Genomic DNA, 21,086 nt, shown 5'->3' with positions numbered 1-21,086 from the left:
CCTCCTCATTTCTTGCTATGTGAGGAAAATAACTTCTGTTTGAACATTAGTCGAGGTTTCTCTTATTATCTACCAAACAGAATATCAGCTTCCCCGGCACTTTTGAATCCCATGTCCGTGGCATCTGAAATTGGCCTGACACCCTGCTGGCATGTGCTTCCTGCTTTTCGAGACCCTTGTGTAAGAGAACATGGGCTAGGGCTGCCGTGACAAAGTACCACATATTTGGTGGCTTAAACAGCATAAATTTATTTCCTTATAGTTTTGGAGACCAGCACTTCAAACTCGAGGTGTGGGCAGGTGTTTTCCAGTGAAAGCTCGAGGTGTTCTTTTGAGGCACCTCTCCTTGGCTTGCAGATAGCCACTTCCTCACTGTGTCCTCACATGGTCTTTTCCTCTGTGGTGTCTGTGTCCTAATCTCCTCTTATCATAAGGACGCCAGTTACCGGTAAGATCGCTCCCCCCCCCCCCCCCCCCGCAGCAATGGTCCCATTTGAGCTTAATCACCTCTTCAAGTCTCTATCTCCAAATTGTCACATTCCGAGGTCCTGGGGGTTAGGGCTTCAACGTACGAATTTAGGAAGGACACACTTCAGCTCATAACAGAGCCTAATAGTTTATTTTTCAACAGATACGCTTTTTGCCTTCCCTGAACTCTTGCAGACACGTGATAGCATGGCTCATGGGTGTTCAAAGTCCACAGGCAGGATCGGGAGCCTGCAGATGAAGGGAAAGAGTCCTGGATCCGGGGTCAGGGGGCCTAGACTCCACATGTCAGTTGTCCTCTTACTGGCACGGTCTCTCTGAGGCTCAGTGTCTTCCTCTGTAAAAATATGTGACTACTACATGTAATAATGTATATGGAAGCATCTGGCACATGCTAAGGATACTTCATCAAATCTAAAATGCCATCAACTTCTGTTTGGATGATCCGTCCATTGTTGTAAGTAGGGTGTTTAAGTCCCCTACCAATATTGTATTGTCATCAATTTCTTCCTCTATGTTAATAGTTGCTTTATGTTTGGGTCCTCCCATGTTGGGTGCATAAATATTTACAATTGTTAAAAAAATATATATATATAAGTAAAAACTAAAATAAAGTGCCATCAATGATAAGATGTACCATTATGGTGTATGTACCCAGATAGGCAAAAACATGCCATGACGACTTTTATTTTTTAATGTTTTTTTTAAATTTATTGTTGAGAGAGAACACGAGCCGGGGAGGGGCAGAGAGAGAGGGGGACAGATAATCCAAAGCGGGCTCTGCGCTGACAGCAGCGAGCCCCATGTGGGCTTGGGCCCACGAACCATGAGATCATGACCTGAGCTGAAGTCGGCCGCTCAACCGCTGAACCGACTGAGCCACCCAGGTGCCCCTAGGAGAGCTTTCAAAATTAGAGATTCAGGCTCTCCACCCCAAATTCACTGAATTTGAATCTCCTGGGATGAAGTTTAGGGATTGGTATTTCTTTAATCCCCCCCCCCATATTATTCTGAAAATATGATAGGCTCTGAAGCAATGGCTTTCAACATAGTCAATGTATTGTATAACCCAAAATATAATTATAAGGTGCCATCCTTGGGGCTATTTACCAGTTTCGTAGATATTCTATAGGAAGCCTGGATTTCCGACTTTGCCAACAAAATCCCATTGCCCAAATACTTGACATTTTCTAGCACATTCATGGGATTCCAGAAAGTCTCGGCTCAGGAGTCGTATATAATAAATACTCGGCACAACATATAAACCAAGCCCGGTTCTAGTGGTAGGAATGCTTCACATTTACCCTCTTAGTGCTGTATTTCTGACCCCTGTCTTGCACTCTAACCTGGGGCTGTTGAGCCCACCTCTGTTGTTCTACATTTTAGGATTCTAAATGAGGTACTGTTAGTTGATTGGATGTATATTTTAAGCCTTTTGTCAAACTTTTAAAAAACCTAGGTGAATCCTCTTAAAAATTATTTTTCTGAATACCCACGACGGAATCCTGAGCAATGTCATGTGCGATGATCGCAGATAAAGCAAGTGTCGAGATGAGTTGGCCGCTCTAGACTCGACTCTCTTCGTAGGTCATGAGAGCAACTCCCGCAACTACCTTCACGGCAGGGTTATTCCACAGTTCTCACATCCACATTCATATGTGTTCCATCATCTCAACGGGGTCCAATCCCTGAGTTTATAGTGGAGCAAACAGATGACCCTCCCCTCCCTCCCCCCAGCCGGGAAAGTCGCTGCCCAAGGTCACATACAAGTTAGCCTACTGACACCGAGCCTACTCCCAGACCAATCTCCCTTGTGTTCCTTCTACTTCTCATGGTCTGTTAATGATACTTCAGAGAGTTTTTTTTTTTTTTTTTATTAAAAGGTCAGGACAACATCACCAATGTCTTCTAGTCTAATGGGAAACTTCCCTGAATCTCACCCAGATCATTCACTGAGCCAGCCACACACAGTTCCTGTTTTCATGCAGATTCCATCTGAGCCTTGGCGAACTCCCAGGGAAACACATATCAGATCTGCTGTCTATTGGCAGAACTTTGGCTTAGAACGTATTTCAAATGCCTCCCATTGAACATTGGCAGCCTTGAAAAAATCTGGCCAGGAAATTATTCTGGGAAGCTCAAGTGCTCTATGACACTTACAAGGAGACGCTGATGGCTTTCTCTCCCAAGCTCTTCCCTCTGTGCCCAGAACAAATGATTGCATATTCCTGTATGTGCCCTAAATTAGGAGAGGGCCAGTCCTGCTGCCACATGAATAGAGGGAATGTCTGTGACGGGCAGGGCCCTCTGCATAGCACACTGTGCTTTGAGCCAAGTTCTTTCTCCTTCGGTTTAAAAACCCTGGGGTATTCCAAGAGAAATGCAATCCATGTGTTTCTGATTCATTTACACTTAAATCATTAAAATGTTGTTTTGCGAGAGTTATTTGATGTCTGAGGAGCCTATGAGGCTTCTTAATGGGACTTTTAAACGTTTTTTTTTTCCCCTACCCTGCCTGAAACAGAAAGCAACATTTTGCTAAAACAGTGCCTGAGTTCAAACATATTCTCTCATCTCATATATTTGCACCCACATTATCGACCACAGCCTCTCACTAATGCCAGGCCTGGCAAGACTGACATTTGAAAGTGTTAAAATAGAGAAACTGGAGAGAAAACGGAGGCAAGAAGAATTCTGGCGGGGGGGGGGGATTCAAACCCCTGTTCCCCCAAATCTGCCAAGGCAGCAGTACCCGAGCGTGGAGAGTACCTGTGTCTGCGACCTGGGTTAGAATGGGCGGGGGGGGCCCTCTCTCAGATACACCACCAGGCAGCTAGCAAAGCACTTCCACAAACATAATCACCCTGAAGCCTCATAGCAAGCCTCCTCTCCCCGACGCAAAGCAGGATCAGAGATGTTAATAAAGTATTGGGCCCAACGGTGCACAGTCAGCTCGCACAGAAAGGAAAGATTACAGCTAAACTCGGACTCCGAGCCTACTGCTCTTTCCAGAATGCCTCAAGTCGAGCTTCCCTGTGGATGCTGTATTTGAAATGCCAGACACATTATAATATACGAGTGAGGAGCAGTGCAAGACCGTGGGTAAGGTCTCAAATTTGTCCCCTGTCGCTTTCTAACTGTGTGATCTTGGGTATACTACTTAATCTCTCTGGGCAGTTTCCTCATCTGTAAAATGGGGCTAAGCCTACTACCCAACTCTACGAGATATAAAGATGATTGAAGGAAATTAACACATTACTAGAACAGTCCCCGACACAGAGGGCTCAACAAATGTCAACTCTTGGCGGTAGTAGCAAAGGAGTAAAAAAGAGCTGGATGATCTTGGCAAGGTGTAGAACCTCTCTGAGCCTCAGTTTTCTCATCTGTAAAATGAGTACAATAGGGTGACCCTTACAAATCCTCGGGAGTACAAGACCATGCTTATGCTTAGCGCTGTGCCTAACACAGAAAAGCTTCTCCGCAAAATCTATTTTTCACGCCCAGACGTCTCTCTCCATATTGAGTATCGGTTGTCATTGTCGTGGGGAAGTAACTGTCTTATTATTCGGCTCGACTTAGATCAGGTGCTGCATTTCTCCACAATCTCAGGGTGTAGGCTGGTACACAGGCCCAGGTATTTCTACACCCATAGGGTGCGGGCTATCCTGCTGTTGATGGACCCGCACTGGGCTGAATTAGATCTCCGCACACTCTGAGCTGGTAAACAGCACAAGTTTTGCTTTTAAGTGGAGGAGAACCACTAGCCAACTGTAGGACTTGGGGCTCCCTCCCATTCCTGGCCAGTGGCTCTGTTCGCAGGAAAATCTGTTGCTGTTTGCAGGCTGTCTGAGGCTTTGGGATTTGGACCTTTTTTCTTTCCTAGTGTAGATGTCAGAATTGCCTTCTTAGTGGGTTGTTTCTGCTTCACTGGTGTCTTTTTGCCGGTGTCCTGAAGACGAGCAGAAAACTATAGCCATCTGGCAGGGGAGACTAAAGAGAAATTAGACTTTGTCCCTCTCCACCGTACATACACACACACACACACACACACACACACACACACACACACACACATTCTCTCTCTCTCTCTGTCCCTCTGTCACACACACACACACACACACACACACACACACACACACAGATACAAATACCTTTTTGAGCTTCCCAGTTATTTTCTCTGAAGAGCTGGGGCCAGCCACACAGGATAAAGGAAGGAACTGGGAGAGCAGATCTTTTCAGGAAGAAGACAGATTCTGTTCTGTCAGGTTCCTATGAGTGTGTGTAAGTGCGAGTCAGAGGAGAGAGGGAGAGAGAGGAGGGAGAGAGGGAGAGAGAGAGAGGGAGAGACAGAGAGGAGAGAGAGGAAAAGGCAGAGGGAGAGAGGGGGAGAGGGGATCTGTTGCAGGCAGGGGAAGGCGTGACCTGAATGGAGAATGCCAGCCAATTCCAGAGACACACAGGGACCTCAGAACAAAGATAAGGCATCGCTGACACCACACCGGGGACAAGCTCACAGGAAAGTCAGACCGGGGGGACCAAGGCCAGGCAGCTAGGAGCACCCAAGGCTGGAAAATGAGGTGAGTGCCAGGGCAGGAGTGGGCACGGGTGCCCTTTCAGGAACCAGGTGTCAAGCAGCCCTGGAGAGTTTGACCTTGTCTCTAGGCAGACTCACCTGGGTGTCCTGGGGGTGTTGCAGGGGGTTCTTGTCAATCCTTGGGGCTTTGAGAAGGGAGATGTGGGCTGGGCGCTGCCCTGGGTCGGTGGGGACACCCCAGCTCGAAACAGGAGACTTTGTGCAAATCCTGCCGGGACACTGCCGAAGCTCAGTTTCCCCCTCTGCCAGCACAGGGTGCTGTCTGCTGGCAGATGTGACTTTCCTCCGGTGCCCGCAAGGCTGATTTTTTGTTTTCCTCCTCTGCAAAGAGCACTGATTTATCTCTTCCAACACTTTGTGAGTTAGGTATGAGTTTGTGTGTTTATTTGTTCGGACCGGAAAAGAAACCAGCTTCCCACAGCTCAGCTCTGTGGTTTCTTAAACCTTCAGAAGTTTGCCAGTCAAAACCTCAATTTAGAAGACGAAAAACCTGTCCCCATTTTACAGTTCCTTATAAATTTCTGCATTTCTCACTGAAATCAGAGGCAGCTGGTGGCATGAATCAGGCTATGAATTGCACAGAATGGCTCTTAAAGGGATACCACAAATTAAAAAAAAAAAAAAAAGAAAAAAAAAGGAGTCTTTGGCGTTCTAAATCTAGGACTCTAAATTCTAATTGTTTTTAAACTCTTCAAGATTTCCTATTCCTCAGCTTATACTTAAGAGTTACTTGATCCTTCTTACCAGGCATTTCTTCTAAGTTTTCCTCTGCGAGTCTCAAAACCCAGCCAGTGCAATTATTTTTACTATTTCTAAGCGTTAATGCTGTTAAAAATACAGGGGGAAAAAGACAGAAAAAGAAAAACACCCTGCAGATGTGTTAAGTCCCCGAGCACCTCTTTTCCCATTGATTTTCTTCTCAATTGGAAAAAGAGTTTCTATTTGTTTCTCTTCTGCAAAGTCACCTAGCAACTTTTCTGGGTCTGGGGCCACTGGGGGGGGCTTCAGACTGTGTTAACTCTTTGGGCTCAGATTACCTGTGGTTCAGAGAAATAATCAGGTGTTTACGATTCATTCGATCTGTTCTTTTAAAATCCATTGTAGCGTTAAGCTTCCCATCGAACTTCGTTTTCCTTTATCCTGCAAAAAGATAGGATTTCTGTTCATCTACGTGGAGTGACAATTTGACTGATGTGTCACTATTCAAATCCTGCTGTACCAGCCAATGCCCCAGCATGCCAACATACAGGCTGATTTACAGTCCTGCATCATCCCTTAGTGCAGAACCTCTCTCCTCCTTATTTTCCACCTGAAGCCCCCGACTGTTCAAGCCACAGCTCAAACATGATGTCCTCTGCCCTGGCCAACATCCCCAACATAAGCATCCTGTCCCTTGCATGGTCTCTGTTCCTGGGAGCTACATCTCTTTTCGTCTTTGTAATATTTCACCGCTCAATTATCTATCTCCTCATCCGAGACTGAATGCTCCTTAAGGTATAGGCTCGAGGTCTGTTTATCTTAGTGTGCCCAGCCCCTAGCGTAATGTCTGTTTCCTATTAGGCATTCAAAAAATAGTAGCTGAACAGAATTCAGTTGGCGACCAGTGGAGACGTGCTCTGCTAGAAGTCTCCAAAGGGTCTTGCCTCTCGGGGACACAGCACTTCAGAGTTTGAGAAGCACTTTTATAGGCCTGTCTCATCTGGTCTTCAGATTTTAGATGAGATGAGGATTCACGGAGAAGTGGGGATAAAAGCAGTTAAGCAACTTGCCCGAGGCCACCCTGATGATCTTGAAAAGGCTCCGACTCATACTTGGGTCTTTGGACTCCCAGTCCAAGATTTTTTTCTGCTACATTCCACCAGACTCTCAACCAAGTGTATTATCCTATACCAAGAGCTCTTGATTCTAGCTGTACATTAGGATCATCTGTGATGCTTTCAAAAGGGCCGATGACCAGACCTCACTCCAGACCAATTAAACTAGAATTTGTTGGGGAGGGGCTTTGTTATTAGTATCTTTTTTTTTTTTTAATTTCTACATAAAGCCATGAGTTTTTTAATTATTTTTCACAGGATTAATTGCTTTGGCCAAATGCCTGGGCATGATATGGGCATGGACCCAGCAGGTTCCTCCGTTAGCTTTTGTGATTCCCTTCTTCTGTGGAAGCTAATTCACCATCTGCTGTTGGGCATTACATACCACTTCTTGGGATATCCTTTTCATCATCCGTCAAATAAGGGCATTGTCCAAGGGATCCATCTATACAGTGGCTTTCAACTCTTCTACTTAAAAAAGCTTTGGTGCAGTGTAGGTTGAAGTGAGGGGAGGGAATGAAGAGGATAGAAAGTGCTATTTCTTCCGCAATCACACACACAGGCATTTTGTGCACTCCGGAGAGCCTCCTCGTGCAGGGGGGTCCATCAAGTCCCAGCTTTATGTATTATGTTTGACATCTCAAGCAAATGTAGCTAAACTTTTTGATTAGCTCAAGAATAGGTCGCAGGTGTGGGGAATTGTACAGCCAGTGCCTGGTGTGTAAGAAGCAAAAAACATTCAGAGAGTGTCACGGGAAACAAAAGCGGCCACTTGTATTCTTCGATCAGCAGCTCCTAAAGCAAGCAAGCATATGCTCAAGCCCATTATGTGCAAGGAGGTATTTGTTTCCTATGTTTGAAACTGTCTTGAGATGCAAACAAAATAGAACAGAAAGCTTTGCAGGCCTTCCTCCCACACTGGCTGGTTACCTACCACATGTGGGCCTTTGAGGCTGAATGGGGCTGTCAGCCGTCAACTCTTGACAAAACCAGCATTAGGAGGCTCCGAGTCTCCTCCATGCGGTCTGGAAAAAGCAGGCATGGAGAAAGTTGACCTTTCAGCCTTGCATAATCTGGGTGTCGCTATTGCAGGAAAGTCCAGCTTGGGAGCCAAAGCTCTTTCCTAACCGCTGCTTTTCGGGAAGCAGCATGATGGGAGTAATTATCACTAACATTTGCTGAGGGCTGGACGGTTAACAAAGCACTTTCTAATTAATCCTCCTTTACTCTGATAGCAGCCCTAAGGGAAGTCATTATCACCACTTACTGGATGAGGAAACCGAGGCATTACCTGGCTTCCCCAAGGTGGGGCAGAGAAATCAAATCAAAGGCTGGACTTGAATCTAGCTCTTCTGACCCAAGACCAGTGCCCTCCCCTCCCCAGGCGGAACTGAACTAGAACTCCCCGCCCTGGTAGCATCGGTACATTTCCTCGCTTGAATGTGGGGCTGCCTGGGGCCTGAAAGATAGAGTTTCTGGACTCCTCTTTCCTGTGAGTGCACTGAAGAGCTTGGACTTAGGCCTTCCCTTCTGTCTGCCTTGGAGGCCCTCCCTCCTAGATTGGTTTTTAGAAAATATTGACACTGGCAACTGGATTAAAACATTTTGTTTCCTTCGTTGAAATCTTACATGTTACTATTGTAGGGACCTTGGAAAAAATTTAAATAACTTCATTATTTTCTTTTTCTTGAAAAAACAGTACAGCGGGGCGCCTGGGTGGCTCAGTCGGTTAAGCGTCCGACTTCGCTCAGGTCATGATCTCACAGTTCGTGGGTTCGAGCCCTGCATGGGGCTTGTGCTGACAGCTCGGAGCCTGGAGCCTGCTTCAGATTCTGTGTCTCCCTCTCTGCCCGTCCCCCACTCACACTCTGTCTCTCTCTGTCTCTCAAACATAAATAAACATTAAAAATTTTTTTTTTAAAAAGAAAGAAGAAACAGTACAGGGTCCTTCCTGACAAGTGTGAACATTTCATATACACAAAGATGACATTTAAAATATTTATATTCCCATTTTAGAGATAACCACTGTTAATATCCTGTTAATATCCTTCTAGGCCTTTTGCATTTACCTATTTACCTTTTATGTAAATACAATATTGAGATGGCTAGATAATCTATATTTACGGTTATCTTGTGTTACATCTTCAAAAATTCATGTATGTGTATATATGCATCTGTGTGCTGTGGAGGGAGAGTTGGTAGAAACAACTTTCTGATTAGCAATGATGGAATCATTATAATAGTACCTGTTTATGCCTGGAGGATAGGTTCCTAGACCCTCACTGGATACCTGAAACCACAGATAGCAGGGAACGCTGCTAGGAAATACAATGTATTTCCTCTATATACATACCTAGGATCAAGTTTAATTTATAAATTGGGCACAGTAAGAGGGGCCCTGGATGGTTCAGTCAGTTAAGCGATTGACTCTTGATTTCAGCTCAGGTCATGACCTCACAGTTCGTGAGTTCCATCCACCTAGTCCAGCTCTGTGCTGACAATGGGGAGTCTGCTTGGATTTCTCTCTCCCTGCTCCTCTCCTGTTCTCTCTCTCTCTCTTTCTCAAAATAAATAAACTTTAAAAATTAGACACAAGAAGAGATTAACAATAGTAACTAATAATAAAATAGAACACTTATAATATACTGCAATAAAATCACCTGCATGTGGTCTCTCTTTCTCAAAGTATCTTTAAAATTTTTTTAATGTTTATTAATTTTTGAGAGAGAGAGAGAGAGAGAGAGAGTGAACAGGGGAGGAGCAGAGAGAGAGGGAGACAGAATCCGGAGCGGGCTCCAGGCTCCGAGCTGCCAGCACGGAGCCCGATGGGGGGCTTGAACTCACAAGCCGTGAGATCATGACCTGAGCTGAAGCTGGATGCCCAACCGACTGAGTCACCCAGGCGCCCCGATATAAGTCTTTCTCAAAATATCTTAACTGTACTGTACTCATCCTTCTTAGGATACAGAGATGATAAAATGCCTATGTGATGAGATCAAATGAGGAAAATGATGTAGGCACTGTGATGTAGCATTAGGTTATTGCTGACCTTTGGACAAGATGTCAGAAGGAGGATCATGTTGCTTCTGAACTGGGTCTGACCAGGGGTAACTGAAACCACAAAAAATGAGGTCGTAGATAAAGCGGGATTACTGTCATCCAAAGATGCTGGCATAATTTCCCAGTATTGACTTCGGCTGTAGAAGACTCGGGCACACTTTCATCCATCCATCCATCCATCCATCCATTCATTCATTTTATTCTCCCATCACCTATTTTATACCAGGCTGTATACTAGGCCCTTTATATACATCATCTCTAATGCTCATGGGAGTCCTATAATTAGAGATGATACTCCCCACATAACAGATGAGGAAACTGGGACTCAGAGAGACTTATCTGGTATTTCACAGCCAGTGAGTAGAAGAGTTGGGATTTGAACCCAAATATCCGTTGCTCCAGGGGCTGCATCTGAAGCAGCCCAGGGTGATGCAGGCAGAAAGGAAGCATGTACGGGGAGCTGTGGGATCTGGAGGTGTGATGAGTGCACCATAGCCTGGGAAGCTGTGAGCTGGGTGGTGGAAGATAAATAAGACAAGCAGACGAAGAATGGGGATGGTACGCGCAAGGGGGCCGAGGCGTGGACAGGCATGGCATGCTTTCAGAATGACATGTCAGGGCACAGCTGGCCCCGAGCTGAGGCTGGACCCGCAGATCAGCCCTAGATCAGAACGGGCTCGTCCACGATCCCAGGGACAGAGGCCTGATCCCACAGCCACAGTGAAGCCGCATGGTCATGTGTGTTTTGGAAAATCAACTTCAGCAGCAAAGGGCTGAATGGTATCAAGTGGGGGACAGGGAGATTACTTAGGGTGCAATAACAATAGGCCAGATAAGAACGTGTAACGTAATTGATGGAAGAGAAGCGGATGACCTGACATATGAAGCAGAATAAAGAGGACTTAGGCAAGACGTTCATGAGCCGGGTTTGGGGTGTTTGAGCTCAAGGTCCTCGGGTCCTGCAGAGGAACAATCTATTAGAGGCCTGCTGTGGTGCATATTGACCATTCAGGTTTTGACTAGCCGTGGACATTCTGCCTCGCCATTGCCTCCGCCACTTGGGGTGTGTTCTGTGAGTTTTACTGGGTCTTCCTTGCCCCCGAAGCAATTTTTTTAACAGTCCGTTATCTCTGATTCCTACAGCTGGAAATAAGTTGCAGGGTTTTGATCCTTTCATCGGAACACTTACCCAAGGGGGGACATGTTTTGCTTACTCTTTCTTAATTCCAAACTTTGCGTACCTTGACCGATTTTGTCGAATCTGTTCGAGGTCCTGCAAGATCCCATCCTGGAGCATAAGTCTCCTCCCAACATTACCACGTCACTGTTACTCACTTTTGACAAAACTGAATCCAGAGTCCAAGATCCTTAAATGAAGCTGAGTTGAAGGAAGGACATCCACTTTTACCTAATCATGAAACTTAAGTTTTCAACAGTAACATGATACATGTCAGAGTCGCGACTAGGGGACTTTCTAGGAGAGCTGGATACTGTTAACAAACCTTCAGAAGAGCACAGCTAGAAGAAACCTTAGGAATCATGGAGTTACCATCTCCCTGTCGAATAGACTGGGTAAGCAAGCCCAGAGTGGGGAGGAGTACCCACAACACGTCAGCGGCAGAGATCTGCCAACAACGTGGTCTCCTGGCTGCGGAGTTAGTTAAGTGGTGAGGACCTGTGTCCATGAACGTAAGTAGATCCATTCGTGTCTTTCAGGTGGCTCCTTCTCTGTCACGCTCTGTGCCTCTCCTTGTTGAAAGCTTCGGCCCACACCGTGGAGCTTAACAATATGTTTGGTCAGATCCAGTCACCTGGCTATCCAGACTCCTATCCGAGTGATTCAGAGGTGACTTGGAATATCACTGTTCCAGAGGGATTTCGGATCAAGCTTTACTTCATGCACTTCAACTTGGAGTCCTCCTACCTTTGTGAATATGACTATGTGAAGGTGAGACCCCCTGATATTCCCTCACTGCGCCAGGTTCTCTACTGGGAGTCAGAGAAGAATTAAACACTGTGTTTTCCTTCCCAGGGTAGCAGTCCAGTGAGGAAGGCACACAAAGTTACAACATGATGAACGAAGGTTGGGGTGATATGCTAGGTGCAGGCTGAGTGGGAGATCTAGAAAGGACCACAAGGGAAACTGAGGCTGGCAAGGTGTAACTCAGCCAAACGTAACCTCCCCTGTTTTCTTTCTGTTCTCGAAGTCCTTAATGTTTCCACTAACCTCTGCTCCAAGGTCACCTTTACAAGCAGCGAGAAAAGGGCAGAGACCCCAGAGTAAGCATAACAAGACTGACACACAGCCATAATCATGTCCAAAGCTGAGGCATTTGAAAGCCTTGCCTACTTCCCTAAGTAATGATCAGGTACTTGGGAAGGCTGGCTATACAGTAGCAGACAGTGGGAGGTGAGATCAGGTTGGATTGGGGTGAGATTCTGAAGGGTCTTGAATGTGATGCTGAGAAGTTTAGGTTTTCTCTGCAAAGGGTGTGGGCAAGCTTGGGGGGTCAGAATCAGAAGTGCATGTAAAGATCATGTGGAAGAGGAACAGGAAATGATTACAGCATCCAAGCAATATTGCCTCAACTTTAGAGGGACCCCACAAACATTTCCATGGATGGGAAGCTGTTCTCTGAAAGTAGGGCTGAGAAAGGTTGGAGTACGTCTGGGAGATCAAGTTTATTAAGGTTGTATCTGGCTCAAAAAGGTGTGGAGACCTACTAATCTACTTTCTAAGCTCTCTCTGGCTTTCTGGAAAAGTTCTCACCAAATCATTCCAGAGTAGATTTTATATATTTTCAGTCTTATCATAGTCTCTGTTTTCTACAGCCAGGAATTCAACAAGAGTTAACCTTGTATTAACCAGAATTTTTGACAACAGCAAAGCAGTGAGTTTACAATGTACATTGATACTTGAAATCTCATTCAATCTTTAAAAAAACTCTATAAGACAGGCACTTCACAGGCAAAGAAACAAACCCAAGAAGGTGAAGCGGTGGGTCAATTTACAAACCCATGTCTTGTGACTTTCATTTCCATGTTCTTTTGGCTACACCAAACGAACGGCTCTCAGGTCACACTCCACTGGGCCCCAGGATACTGCAGGGGCTTATAAGACCACTGTGGGGGTAGAGGAGGCTGATAAGTGGGACTATGAATCCCCACCCTGTTTAAATTTATTTTAAATGTTGTGTATTGCTTATTTTATACATTGGGTCTCCACCAACTATCTCATTTACAGCAAGGTTTCTAAGATTAAAAACTTTCCCAAATTGGTGGTCTACGACAGAGTGTCTTAGCTTCAGTGCTGTGGATATTTTGAGCCAGATCATTCTTTGCTGAGGAAAACCGTTTTGCGAATTATAGGATTGTTAGCAGCATCCCTGGTTTCTACTCACTAGATGCCAATAGCACTCCCCCTCCAGTTGTGACAACCAAAAACACCTCTGGAAGTTGCCTATATCTGCAGAGGGACAGCATCTCCTAGTTTGAGAACCACTGCTCATTGTGATGCCGCCCCTCTGTGAATGTCCTATGCTAGGGACTATGAGAATTTAAAGATACAAAAGATCTGGTCCCTCACAGGGAGACGTGAGCCTAGAAGAGTGGCCATTGCATAAGATGGAAAAGAATAATGACAATAAAAGATTGACAGATCAAGAATGAGAAGAGGTAGATCTGGATGCTCTAGGAGATGATGTGGGTTGGCAATCTAGACTGACATATAGTTTCCCTAAATTAATTAAAAATGGAGCCAACTGGTCAGAGTCACAGGGATCCAGCAAGCAGTATTGAGCAAGACTTGAAGTGTTCATCATCCTAAATTGAAATTTCTGACAAATACATTAGTTATGTCTTCCAGGATGTAATCTAGCCTCTGCCATAGCCAGACTCCAGGAGAAGATGCATTATGGGTAGGGGACATTAGGTTGGCAGACTCTTCCAGGCCATTCCCCCAACTAATGCTGGTCATAAAACCATGGCATCCTCAAATATTTGGATTAGAAAGTGGTCTTAACCAGAAGGAAAATGACGAAACATTGGCTTAATACAACAGTAGGTTCCATAGGTTTAAACAAGGTTAGATGTGAACTTCCTAACTGCTTTCTTCTTATTTTCAAACATGTCAACCATCTAGAATTTTTTTGCAGTGGAAAAAAAAAAAAAAAAACTTGCTTTTGCTAGTAGCTGAGGCCTTAAGACTGTGGAAATTACAGAATTTTTTTCGTTAGCTGTAACAATGACTTACTTTCATTATCCACCCCCCTTCCTCCACCCGGAGAATTGACTCTCAATTCATATACACTGAGCAATCATTTCTCACCAGCTTTCCTCTTGTTCAGACAGATGCCAAGCTTGACCTTGTTAGGACTCCTTTATAGAGATAATAAACACACAGCAGAGGATTTAACTCATTCCTTTGTCCCAAATAAATGGAGTCTCCTGGCAAGGCAGATTAAGGAGCTGACATCAGCTGCATTTTGTAATGGGAAAAAAACGACAAGGCACTTTTCCAGTCCAACAATAGAACCCAAAGACCTCTTCTGACACTGAATTAAGGACCCTGGAGTATTCTACCCAAAGCTTGACCTTTCTAGCTGAAGAATACTTGGGAAACTAATTGATAGTTTCTATCAGGGACTGTGAGACACCTTCAAGAAAGTCCAGGCAGACGGAGGTAGGTCCTCTGGAAGGGCAGCATGGTCCTGGATGCTTGCCCGGGATCCAGGAAACGCCTGGTCTAGTCCCCAGTCTGCCACTGACTCCTGAATGAAGGAAACGTTATAGCACTCTCTTCACTCCAGAATAAGACTGTGACCCCTGGGCATAGCAAGGAAGCAGTCTGCTACCTGAAGTGCCCCACAGTCCTTGCGTCTCTGGTTCAGACACCTCTTCCCAATTCGAAAAGGGATTCATGTGGTGGGCAGGGAGGGCAAGATGTATCTCTCTTCTTGTGCTGACTGCCTTCCAGAATGTTATCCCAGGCAGCAGCATTAGCCTCCCTACAGAGGTTCCAACGGCCACGGGACCTGAGCAGGCCTCCCCTCACAGGACGTTGCACCCTTGTTGGCCGGTAACTCATGCTAACATAGCAACACGCTCTGTGCCCCTGCCCACAGGCACCTGGTGGAGTTCCTGTCTGGAGTCATGAACTCCCAGAACGTCAAGTTGCCTCGGCCCTCGGGAGACTCAGTTAATCCCCCACTGTTGTTGTTATTATTGTTTTTCAAACATTTCCGCCCCGTGAAAGTTTTCGTCTAACAAATTTCTGGGAGGCGCGATAGAGAAAACAGAAGAGTGGCCGGCGGGTGGAAGGTGGCTCTGAAGCTCACTCATCCTCCTGGGGCACCCTGAAGGTCAGCATTTATGGCTTGAATACTGCTTTAGTCCCCACCGGACAGAAGAGGAGCCTGGGAGCTCCAAATTCTGGCACAAGGCTAGTACTCTGGCCTCTGAACTTCCAAACCCAGAAGCCTTCCACATACAGTTGAAATCCATTCACTTCTAACTGCCCCCCTCCCTCTGCCCTCCAGAAAAGGTGCCTTTCCTGGCTATGAATGAGAGGGAAGCTCCTTCCCTTCCATCTGAATAAAGCAGGAACATGCCATGTCACTCCTGGGTAAGTCAACATTCCTCTCCAAAGTTCTATTTTCTCATCTGTTCCACGATGGGGTGACATGAGATGATCCCTAAAGTCTCTTAAATTCCTAGACTCTAACCCTAATGCTCCTCACCAGGACTTTCCAGATGACCCCACCAAACCCTCACTGTCCTAGTTAGGATAATGCCAGAAAATGGTAATAATATGTTACAACATCCACTTCTCCAAGTTCTGTGGCCATAAGCATTCCAATGAGAGCCTACCGTCCGCAGGGGATGTCATTTAGAGAAAACTTGTAAACACGCCATGCCACCACTGTCCTTTCCCAAGCAACTTTAAATATCCCTGATGTCCCTTTGGTGGGACATTATCCCCTATTTTGAGGCTTTTACACTCTGTGACTGAATTCCCCTGGCAGGCCTAGGAGTAGATTTAAAGCACCCTCGAGCTCACAGGGACCCTTGCTGGCCCAGCCTAAACTCACAGACACAGACTGTCCTTCCCACCCAGGCCCATCAGGGTAACAATAATGGAACTGCTGACTCCATAGTTCAGAGGCTTGAAGAAGAGCAGGACCCCAAGGCTGTGGTCCGGATGCTCTCATTTTATGAAAATTCCTCTCTGGCCTGATTTCCCGCAGTCCTTGGTCTTCGAGGCGTGTGCACATCTGCACGACAGCATCTGCTTCCTTGGAATGTGGCTGCAATGTGTGGATTCCTGCAGTGCACAGATGAGGCAGATGAGTCACAGCTGGTTAGCACTGCAGGCACGGGACACAGCACGGACGCTGGCTGTGGTGGAGTCAGAAGGGTTGGACTCTTGGGGTCATTCTCCACTCACTAGCCTTGGGCAAGTGAGTATTTCTAGAGGGGATTCAACTTCCTCTTCTCTCATACAAGGGAAGTTGAAACAGACAGTCTCCAAAGCCACCCCGGCCCGGATATTCTATGCATCTAAGACCTCAGAAATCATGGTTCAACTCCACGACCAGACCAGCATGACCGAAGCCTAGGGAAGGGGCCATTCATTGGCCAGGGCCACACTGAGAATTTTTATCTCAAGACTCTCAGTCTTTTCTTCTTTAAAAAAAAAAAAATTGGGGCCTGGGTGGCTCAGTCGGTTAAGCGTCCGACTTCGGCTCAGGTCATGATCTCGCGGTCCGTGAGTTCGAGCCCCGCGTCGGGCTCTGTGCTGACAGCTCAGAGCATGGAGCCTGTTTCAGATTCTGTGTCTCCCTCTCTCTGACCCTCCCGTGTTCATGCTCTGTCTCTCTCTGTCTCAAAAATAAATAAACGTTAAAAAAAAAAAAATTAACAGTGAAGTCCCACTGGGTGGGTGCTTAGGTTTTTAACATATTGTAAATGTAAGTAAGTGCCATGAAGGCCAACATTGTCTCTAGTCAATCCTATTTGGTCTCTTCAGTACAATAGAGCACAGAAGAACCTTTTGTCCCAGGAATACAGCAAATTAGGTCCTTTGGTTGGGCATCAGATGAAGTGGTGACTTGTGCCTAGAGAAGGTCCCCGGAGCCACGGTCACTGAAAAAGGTCCTGAGAAACCAGAACCCCCAAGGGAACACCAAAGTCACACACCCTATCTTCAAGTTCACTTCGCAACATCTGTTCACTGGAAAAAGAGACAATAACAACCTACATTTGGTTTCTATTCTCTCTCTCTTTCTCACTGAGTACATATAGCTCAGTTGGCATCTGCCAGATGCTCCTGTGACGTCTCACCAGTGTTCTCCTGTTAACCCTCTGTCCTCGACGCGCTCGGCCTTTCCTCAGTTCTTCCCACTGTTGGCACCTCCATTCCAATTCTTATTCCTCTCACCACGTCTACTGCAATTGCTTCCTAAACGTCTACCAGCTGTCAGTCTTTCCCCATCCAGTCCACCCTCTGCCTGTGTCCAGAGGTATCTTTTTTTAAAACAATTTGTTTAGTGTTTATTTGTTTTTGAGAGAGACAGAGACAGAGTGTGAGTGGGGGAGGGGCAGAGAGAGAGGGAGACCCAGAATCTGAAGCAGGCTCCGGGCTCCGAGCTGTCCGCACAGAGCCTGACACAGGGCTCGAACTCACAAACCAGGAGATCGTGACCCGAGCCGAAGCTGGACGCTCAACTGACTGAGCCACCCAGACGCCTCTTTGAGAGATCTTCTTAAAACACCTCTTTGACTGTGACACTCTCTAATCTTTCAGTGACTCCCCATGGCCTATGGAATACAGTCCAAGAATCCCATTGAAAACCTACTGTAAGCAGGACACTGCACCTGTGCAAAGACAGGGCGCATGTATCTGCCCTCCAGGAATCGGCAGTTTCCTAGCGTGTCACGAGACAAATATCTAATTAATACATCAAAGCTGTGCAGGTAACACAAAGGGGGTGAGGCAGTATACAAGTCGGGGAGCAGTCATTTCCGGGTGTTCAGGAAAGGCTGGGGAATAGGAATAATACTAAATAACAATAAATAGGAATTCACAGCCCAACTCCCTAAGCTTCTCGATCTCCCTAGGCACTGGTTTTATCGCTAGTACAACAACAACCAAAAGAAGTTTATCATGACATGGTACCTTCCTGGAAGGTGGTGGGAGGGTTTAAACGAAATGTTGGCTGGAAGTAGAATTCATAGCGCAAGGGGCAAGCATGCTCAGTGGTTCCGAGATCAGGCTTTAGAGCCAGTCAGACGGCGGGGGTGGGGGCGGGGGCCCCCCCGGGGCAGGGAGTCCTGCCTCTACCCACCTCTTACTGCAAAATGGGGGATAATATAATGCCTACCTCATGGGCTTATCGAAAATGCCAAACGCGGCAGAATTTTTAATGACATCTGTCCAACACGTATGGAATTCACTCAGTAATGTTGTCATAGGGGTAACGATGGCAACCGTGTGCATAATAAAGTGCCTGCTGGAATCACCAGGTGCTGCATGAGCATCGCGTTTCTCATCCACTCTGCCCGTACCACTAACTGGCTACCCATGACCTTGCTCGTGCCCCTCGGTTTCTTCAGGCAACTTATGGGGAAATATTTCGAAAGGACTGGTCAGATGCGAGAGGTCATTTCTCCTGTGCGTTTACCTTTCAGTCACACACATTTGTGTGTTACCTTTCAGTTACCTTTCAGTAACACACATTTGTTCCCCGTGTATTGCCGCATTTGATTCTTGGGGGAAGAGCGGGGATCATTACACCTACTTTACAGAAAAAGAAATCCTGCAAAGAACCCAGGTGGACTTGTCCAGTCTTTGCAGAAAGCCAGTTTCTCAGGCCCTGGTCTGCTTACCCCCAAGTCATAATTTTGTCTCTCCATTTAGTCATTCTGTTAGAACAGGCTTTGTCCTAGAAGAGACCTTTTGGTATGCTTCCTGGCTATGTATTACTCCTAAGGCAACCCTGCCCGTCAGGGTAATTTAGTAAAATTTGGTAAAACAGAAGGACTTTGAGGGTCCTCATATTGTCTAGAATCTGTTAAAGAACTTTCTCTCTTATCCTCACTTGGAGACGACATCTATTTTACAAAACTATCAGGAAATGGAGACTGAGCTGTGAGGGATGAGGGCTTGATTTATCTGCGTGTGGTACACAAGCCCTAACAGTGAACTCCAGGTCGTTTCACTAGACCGTCAGCACTGGCACATTAGGGCCCACGTCTAGGTTTGTTTCCAGCAGCGAGCACGGTCTCAGGCAGAGCAGGGAAAGGCCTATGTGTCCCATTAGTGAGTATAAGGAAAGGGCTGTGGCCTAGAAGGCAGCCACTGACTCCTGCTGAGATGCTGGACGAGTGAGATCCCTGCTCTGGGCCTCAGTTTCCCCATCTGCCCAGTGAGGGAAGAGGACTTGTGGGCGTCTCCAAGCCCTCCCAGTTCTGACGGCCTACAGCTCTCAGTCCAGTGCTCCCTTCTCCAGGCCTCATAGGGTCAGTCTGCATCCTGCTGTGGAATGGCGAGATAAGTCCCTCCCATGGCCCTGCTCCAAGCCCGAATCCCCTGACCCCCGGGCTCCTAATTTCTGTGCAGTGCTCTGTGTTTACTCAGAACATGCCCTCGACCTTCAGGCTGTGGCTGACCCCAGCTACCGCAGCAGCTCTGCTAATTCTCTGGGAGTGGACAGGCGGCCTTGGCCTCTGAAGGAAACGAGAGGAGGGGAGATGTTTCTCATGAATCTCGGTTGTAGTCCCTGGGGGTATTCTTCCACTCCTGAGATAGTGGGTTCTAATGCTAGGGACACAGAACCCAGGAAGTGGAAATGAGCTTCAGAAAAGTGTGACAAATGCTCATTTTATGCAGGAAGGGCAAACAGCGTAGGCTCTGGGGGATGGAAAACAGAAGGAAGGTCCCGATGCCGGAGCAGGGCACACAGGCACACTCAGATGGGTGTGAAGCGGGGGTGCTCTGGGGTGCCGGGGCACCTGGTGCACGAATCTGCATGCCTGTGTGTGCGCAGACCGATCTCTGCCCCACCTCGGTGAACAGCAGAGTTTGAATCTACTTTGGTGTGCTCAAAGAGGGAAAACTAGTTACTAGAGCTTGGGGTACAGCAATAATTAAAACCTACAGGAATCCCTGCCCGCAGGGTGCTTATATTGCCCTGGGGGAGACAGATAAGACACACCAAACATAATCCATAGATAAATTATACAGGGCGTAGTAAGGCGATAGGCAGAGACACGCAATGCAGCAGGATAAAGAGGGGTCACGGTGAGGCAGGGCAAGGGTTGTGATTTAAACACGTTGGTCAGGGGGCGCCTGGGCGGCTCAGTTGGTTAAGTATCACTGTGGATTTCGGCTCAGGTCATGATCTCATGGTTCGTGAGTTCGAGCCCCGTGTCGGGTTCACCGCGTAGAGCCTGCTTGGGATCTCTGTCCCCCTCTCTCCCTGCCCCTCCCCCACTCGCTCACACACACACTCTCTCTCTCAAAAATAAATAAATACACACTTTGTAAAAATACAAAATTAAAATAAATAAACACGTCGGTCAGGGTAGTCCTCATCGACAGGGTGACCCTTGAGCAAAGCCTTGGAGAAGTTGAGGAAGTTAGCCATGTGGCTTGCTGGGGAAAAGCCTTCCACCCAGAGGGAACAGCCAGGGCGCAGACCCTGAAGGGGGCACGTGGCCAGTCTGTCTAAAGAACAGCAAGGAAAGCAGTGTGACCGGAGCAGGAGGTACAGGGATGAGAAATGGAGACAGACAGGTGCAGGAAGGGAGCCGGGAAGGACGGCCAGATCACCAGGCGGCTGGGAAATAGGGTCCCTGCTCAGCGCCCACAGCAATGACAGACTTTACAAGCTGTTTTCATGCCAGTGTTTCATGACCTCTCAACTCCTAGAGGACACTATTAACATCCTGCCCCCACCTTAGATGCTTGTGAACACTGAGGCCTGATGACAGAGGTGTGCTTGTCAATGATTAACAAGTGGCTCTGGACTTGGGGGTAGGCGGGGAGGGCGGGGAGAAGAGATGCTCAGAATTCACACACCGTTCACCATTCAGGTACCCTAGACACTCATTACCTCCAGGGCATAGGTAAC

The 21,086-nt window shown here is 46.9% G+C and overlaps 1 protein-coding gene and 2 long non-coding RNA genes across 8 annotated transcripts in view; 1 reads left to right on the top strand and 2 right to left on the bottom strand.

The window, feature by feature from the left end:
- LOC121034134 (uncharacterized) overlaps positions 1-1,240 on the bottom strand; it is a 39,667-nt gene extending 38,427 nt beyond the window's left edge. The window contains exon 1 of the long non-coding RNA XR_005792309.1: positions 508-1,240. This is a non-coding gene — a long non-coding RNA (uncharacterized LOC121034134). The remainder of the gene's footprint in view (positions 1-507) is intronic.
- Positions 1,241-2,315: 1,075 nt separating this feature from the next.
- On the bottom strand, positions 2,316-4,754 carry LOC121034133 (uncharacterized). The gene is made up of 2 exons (XR_005792308.1): positions 4,638-4,754; positions 2,316-4,463 (listed from the first exon to the last, which is right to left on the bottom strand). It is a non-coding gene; the product is annotated as an uncharacterized LOC121034133 (long non-coding RNA).
- Positions 4,755-4,881: 127 nt separating this feature from the next.
- The window catches only part of MASP1 (MBL associated serine protease 1), a 61,055-nt gene continuing 44,850 nt past the window's right edge, over positions 4,882-21,086 (top strand). Inside the window, exons 1-2 of one of the 6 annotated variants that reach the window (XM_040481060.1) lie at positions 4,882-5,063; positions 11,671-11,902. In XM_040481060.1, the coding sequence (XP_040336994.1) occupies positions 5,059-5,063; positions 11,671-11,902 (237 nt within the window). In that variant the 5' untranslated portion in view covers positions 4,882-5,058. Of the gene's footprint in view, positions 5,064-11,670; positions 11,903-15,491; positions 15,578-21,086 lie in introns of those variants that run through there. The other 5 variants (XM_040481062.1, XM_040481059.1, XM_040481066.1 and 2 more) reach the window with 5 other exon arrangements.

This window comes from Herpailurus yagouaroundi, unplaced genomic scaffold, assembly GCF_014898765.1.
Source record: "Herpailurus yagouaroundi ecotype Mexico unplaced genomic scaffold, PumYag 159, whole genome shotgun sequence".
NCBI lineage: Eukaryota > Metazoa > Chordata > Mammalia > Carnivora > Felidae > Herpailurus > Herpailurus yagouaroundi.
This window is presented reverse-complemented; position numbering and strand designations above follow the sequence as displayed.